We start from the raw sequence: 6,602 nt of genomic DNA, 5'->3' as shown, positions 1-6,602 counted from the left end.
GGCTGCCAAGTTGGACGGCAGTTGAAAAATGTGATGGAGATCATATATCTTTATATTTGATAATAATTTATTATATTATTAATACATTTTTAAATTTAAATATTATTTTTTATATTCTTAATTTTTATAAGTGATTCCATTTATTTGTACTTAAGACTCGTTCCTTCACATTGGTTTTTTAATGCTTCGATTGCATCGATTTCAATCATTATGATTATATAATTGATTAGGAATGTGATCACCTAGAAGAGAAATAACTAAAATACATCAACAACATGTTCTCGATTGTTGGAAGCTCCATCATAATGCATCCTTCACTTTGCCATACCATCGTAATAATGTTTATAATAATGCCCTCATCAGGAAAATTATCTCCCTCATCTACAACTACAATTGGAAATGGGGTAATAAATTGTCAACATGGATAGCACATTTTTAGGTTGCAATAGGTATTAATTGGTTTCTAAATTATTTTTAAAAGTTATTAGATTTGTTAAAGAGTTTAAAACATCAAATACCGTTTGATTTGGTGTTTTTCTTTGTATAGCAAGAAAATTGATAACCACAATCAAACTAATATTTATTTAAAAATTTGATCATTTGAAAAATCTTTTATAAAATATAAAAATAAATAAAAATAGAAAACTCGAAGGAAAAAAAATGGATGGGTTTGGAAATTAAGTAGGTAAAACAAAAAGAGATAAATGTCATATTTTTACTATCATTCAAATAAAATAATAATAATAATAATTTTCAGTATTGTTCCGGGACTATATTCTTTGAATAATTGTGACATGATTATTGTTGAGGTAATTAAATAATGAAATTTTTGCTTTTATTATTACTGAAATAAAATGATTATAGTAAGTATTGTCACTATTCTTCTGGTCACTGTTTCCTTTTATTTGCAATAGATAATATTAACAAAAAAATAAAAGTTAATTTCATTCACCATTTTTAAGATTTTGATTAAATATATTTAATTCTTGTAAATTTAAATTTTCATGGTACATTTCCTTTATTTTGAATTAAATAGGTAATAAGTGAAAATAAGAAATGAAAAGAATAAGCCTAATATTTAATGAAATTTTAAAATTATGAGAGTTAGATGTACGTAGTTGAGAGAAGGTCAATGAAATTAACTTGAAAAAATAAATAATCAAGGAGAAAGTCACTCGTTACTGAATAATATTACACATAGGAGTTGGGATGCATATTCCTCAACCCTTGCCGTTATTCAAATAGCACACAATATGTTACAGAAACTGCAAGCCAGAAATTGGGTTTGAGGCTTTCTGCGGATCTCTGCCTACTTTGGAACTCAGACAATATGACCATTGGGAAGGAAATGGCAGATGGGCAAAGTTCCTGGCTTAACTTTGAGCCTTTGAAAGACCAAAGCCTTTGGGTCCCAAGTTGAAGTGTCCCGGTGACAAACTGCTACAGCTTCAACTCCGGTTCCATCAGCACCCACCGATGGAACCATGTAAATCTTTGTCATGTGAAGTGTATGGCAGAATGCCACAGCATATGGATAGTTCAGCTGGTGGCACACCACTGATTTCTCTCCCACCATCTTCACTCCCTCTCCAAATTTTTTCCCAGCCTTGAAGTGCTGAAATCAATTAGGGACTCCAAGGACCTCGCACAGTACTCAACTTCTCCTACTATGGCAGGCGTCTCACATTGTTTTATTGTTTTCTATATATATATATATATATATATATATATTAATTTTTATCTTTCATATACTAAAATTAAATTAAATAATGTTTATTTTATATTCATTAAAATCATTTCAATTTATTTTTATTAATTCCATTTTTATTTATAAATTTAAATATCAAATTAAAATTTTAACATTTATGTTAAACGAGCATAATATTTTATTCTTAGAATTTATATATCAAGTCTTAGTTTTATTGGATTATTTCATGTTTATACTTATTCAAAATGTTATTTCTAAAATTATTAACTTAAAATTAAATACTTTAAATCAAAGTCACCCCATTTTGTTTAATAATTATATTATATCTTCAACATGAAAAAAAAAATGGCAATATGATCTTCAGTATTATGTTTGAAACTAGTTGTTATTAATATTCCTCTTACACAACAACAAACTATAGAATAACATAAACAATTTTACTACAACCATATACTTGAATAAAAACAATTTTAAGTTATTGTTGCTCTTTTACTGGGGTATTTGGAGAATCTTTTTTTATATGATAAATGACGAATTTGTTCCTATTATATATTTGACCATTTTATATATTAGGGTTTTATTTTTTAAAAAGTGTGGTTGTAATTGAAAAGTGTTTTTCGAGAGTTTCATCGTTGTAACCTTTTTCATTCATTTTAATATAAGATAGAAGACGAATTTGCTTATATTATATATTTAACACTTTTATATATCATGGTTTTATTTTTTAAAAAGCGTGGTTGCTAGATGTACTTAATCGAAAGAAGGTAATGAAATAAACCCGAAAAAATAAATAACCAAGGAGAGAGTCACTCGTTACTGAATAATATTACACATAGGAGTTAGGACACACATTCCTCAACCCTAGCAGTTATTCAAAGCACACAATATATTACAGAAACTGCAAGCCAGCAATTGGGTTGGAGGCTTTCTGCGGATCTCTACCTACTTTGGAACCCAGACAGTATGACCATTGGGAAGGAAATGGCAGATGGGCAAAGTTCCTGGCTTAACTTTGAGGCTTTGAAAGACCAAAGCCTTTGGGTCCCAAGTTGACGTGTCCCGGTGACAAACTGCTACAGCTTCAACTCCGGTTCCATCAGCACCCACCAATGGAACCATGTAAATCTTTGTCATGTGAAGTGTATGGCAGAATGCCACAGCATATGGATAGTTCAGCTGGTGGCACACCACTGATTTCTCTCCCACCATCTTCACTCCCTCTCCAAATTTATACTCCTGGATATCCGCTTCCACCTCATTGGAGAGAACTCGAATGTTTTTTCCCAGCCTTGAAGTGCTGAAATCAATTAGGGACTCCAAGGACCTCGCACAGTACTTAACTTCTCCTACTATGGCAGGCGTCTCACATTGTTTTATTGTTTTCTGTATTATCTGGGCTTCTGCGGAGTTTTCTTTCACGGAGAATCGCTTCAAAATTTCTGGTAGCTTGTTTGATGAAAAAGGTATGGATTCAGCAACTTGATGGGGCAAGAAATGAGCTGCACTTGAGGTTTTTGTGAAGCGCACCGCCATTTTTGTCCCAGGATGCAGGTCTTTTTCCAAAAACACATTAACTGCATCATACCCCGCAACTGGGCTAGAATCTTTGTAAGCATTGATAGAACTTCCTCCTGCTTTTTGTTGAGAGTTTCCATAGACTGCATCATATCCGGCAATTGAGCTAGCATCCTTGTGAACATTGATGGAACTTCCTTCTGCTTTTTGAGAGGTTCCATAGACTGCATCATATCCAGCAATTGGACTAGCATCCCCTTGTTTTTGAGTGCTTCCATAGACTGCATCATAGCCAGCAATTGGACTAGCATCCCCTTGTTTTTTAGTGCTTCCATAGACTGCATCATACCCAGCAATTGGACTAGCATCCCCTTGTTTTCGAGTGCTTCCATAGACTGCATCATATCCAGCAATTGGACTAGCATCCCCTTGTTTTTGAGTGCTTCCATAGACTGCATCATATCCAGCAATTGCGCTAGCATCTTTGTCATGAGCATTGGTAGAACTTCCTCCTAATTTTTGAGGGTTTCCATAGACTGCATCATAACCGGCAACGGAGTTAGCATCATTGTGAGCTTTGATAGAACTTCCTCCTAATTTTTGAGGGTTTCCGTAGACTGCATCATATGCGGCAACTGAGTTAGCATCATTGTGAGCCTTGATAGAACTTCCTCTAGCTTTCTGAGGGTTTCCATAGACTGCATCATATCCGGCAATTGAGCTAGCATCCTTGTGAGAATTGATAGGACTTCCTTCTACTTTTTGAGGGTTTCCATAGACTGCTTCATATTCGGCAATCGAGCTAGCATGCTTTTGAGCATCGGTAGAACTTCTTCCTGCTTTTTGAGAGTTTGCATCTTAATTTCAAAATGCTACTACATACAAATTGGAGAATGATTGTTTGTGAAAGTCTATAACTCAAGAGCCTAGTTGGGCTTGTTATTTAATATTTACTCATGATCGTAAGTCTATCATTAGAGGTAAGAATTGGATCCTCCTTTCACATGTTAAGGTAAAAAAAATTATGAAATTTACAAATTGTAAACATAACCTATCAAAAATTTTCAAGTGAAATGGGTATTCGTCCAAATCAAATATAATATTTGTATTATGAAAAGGTAGTATTTCGATATTATTTTTTATCCAAAAGCGTATAAAAAACAAATATTTTAGGATAACACTTTGAAATATGAAAAAATAGTTTCCTACTTTGCATATGCTTTCAAATAAACGCATGAAATATACTTTTCTCATTTACGACAACTAGTGGTATGTGGGGTTTTATTGTAACCGTGTTAATATGACATGATAATTAAAATTATTATATATAAGCCACATTATAATCATTTCAAAACAATTTAGTAAATTAAATAAATCAAAATGAATAGTGTCAAAATTGAAGAAATAACAACTTAAACTTATTAATTTGTTATCATTTCTAAGAGTCTATTTCATACTGATTTTAGAAAACATTTATAGATTTTTTAACATTTGAATAATAAAAACTTTCAAGCGTTCAAAAAGTTAAGAGTAGTTCCCAAAATCATTATCAAACGGGTTCTAAGTCTTCTTTGTAAGTAGGTCAAACATTAGAACTCTTTGCCATTATTTCCAAACTTTGACAATAATTATTAATATAGTATAATTTAGCATGCATTATTAGATGTTATATATTCAAACTTATTATATTGTTATAAAGGTTTATATATTAATTTTTCTCCTTTATATACTAAAATTAAATTAAATAATGTTTATTTTATATTCATTAAAATCATTTCAATTTATTTTTTTTAATTTCATTTTAATTTATAAATTTAAATATCAAATTAAAAATTTAACATTTATGTTAAACATGCATAATATTTTATTCTTAGAATTTACATATCAAGTCTTAGTTTTATAGGATTATTTTATGTTTATACTTATTCAAAATTTTATTTCTAAAATTATTAACTTAAAATTAAATACTTTAAATCAAAGTCACCCCATTTTGTGTAATAATCATATTATATCTTCAACATGAAAAAAAAAAATGGTAATATGATCTTCAGTATTATGTTCGAAACTAGTTGTTATTAATATTCCTCTTACACAGCAGCAAACTATAGAATAATATAAACAATTTTACAACTATATACTTGAATAAAAACAATTTTAAATTATTGTTGCTCTCGGGATATTTGGAGAATTTTTTTATATGATAATTGACGAATTTGTCCCTATTATATATTTAATCCTTTTATATGTTAGGGTTTTATTTTTAGAAAAGCATGGTTGCAATTGAAAATGGTTATAACATTTTTCATTCATTTTAATAAGTAAATTCTTAAGTATTGGTGCACTCCATTGTGTGTGGGCATGACTTGGTTAACGGATCAAACTAGTAACAGTTCTCAAACAGGTTTATTGTGAGCCAACAAAAAAGTGAGTTGCAGAGTTATTGAAACCAACCAGGCTGCATTAAGAGATTCCGCACAGCTTTCCGGAAGGGAGTGGTAGGCAAAGCCGACTTCCCATCAACCTCGGAAGGTAGAGAATAAGCATGGCTCACCACCACCACCACCAGCTGCCACAAGTTCATGCCATATATGTCAGTCAAGCTATACAAAGAAGTTATCAAGAAAAGCCACCTACAAATGAAAAAAAAACTTGAAACTTTGAAACTAATATATATCTCAATGGATTTCCATTAAGTTTGTCACAAAAAAATTTCTATACGTGAGCTCTCTCAACTGCAAATAAAGGAAAAATGTAATCACAAATATCGGTTCACTGTCCTATAGATCGGAAAAGGTGGAAGTGAAGGCTCACCAAGAAAGAAGTCAGAATGGGAACGAGATGAAACTCCATTAAAGCTCTGAAACTAATCCAACTCGTACAAAGCTAGCTTACCTAGAACTCAGAATGGGAAGGAAGGAAGTGCATGGCTTCCTATTTATAGTGGATTTCTTCTCTCACTCATGTCCCACAAGCATTAATCAAAATGCTAGTGGCATAGACACAGACAAAGCTAATTCCATTAAACTACGCAAGATTTTCATGCGTCAGAGGTCGTTGTATCGTCATTATCTAATTGAAATTTAAGACAATATTCTGTGTGAGAGGTTGTTCATAGTCTTTTATCTATTTGGTAGATGCTTTCCATTGGAATTGGGTGATCGATTGGAATCCTGATCCCGGAGAAGATAGTATTCTTTATACATTTCTGTTTAAATAATGAACAAATTGTACTCCCCACTTGGTATTTTTTTTGAAGTTATTTCTGTCAAATGCTCTTAAACAGCAATATGCATTTTTTGACGGAGTATATACTCTCATGCTCTCCAAAGAAAGAACCAAACTAACTAGATATATACTATCTACAGTTGATTCCATCCGA

The 6,602-nt window shown here is 31.6% G+C and overlaps 1 protein-coding gene across 1 annotated transcript; it reads right to left on the bottom strand.

The window, feature by feature from the left end:
- Window positions 1–2,495: 2,495 nt before the first annotated feature.
- LOC132253603 (BURP domain-containing protein 3-like) lies at window positions 2,496–4,181 on the bottom strand. The gene is made up of 2 exons (XM_059736101.1): window positions 4,178–4,181; window positions 2,496–4,059 (listed from the first exon to the last, which is right to left on the bottom strand). Exons 1-2 carry the CDS (start codon window positions 4,179–4,181, stop codon window positions 2,651–2,653), a joined length of 1,413 nt encoding a protein of 470 aa, XP_059592084.1. The 3' UTR covers window positions 2,496–2,650.
- Window positions 4,182–6,602: the final 2,421 nt, after the last annotated feature.

The sequence above is a fragment of the Vitis vinifera genome, chromosome 4 (assembly GCF_030704535.1).
Source record: "Vitis vinifera cultivar Pinot Noir 40024 chromosome 4, ASM3070453v1".
Taxonomy (NCBI): domain Eukaryota; kingdom Viridiplantae; phylum Streptophyta; class Magnoliopsida; order Vitales; family Vitaceae; genus Vitis; species Vitis vinifera.
This window is presented reverse-complemented; position numbering and strand designations above follow the sequence as displayed.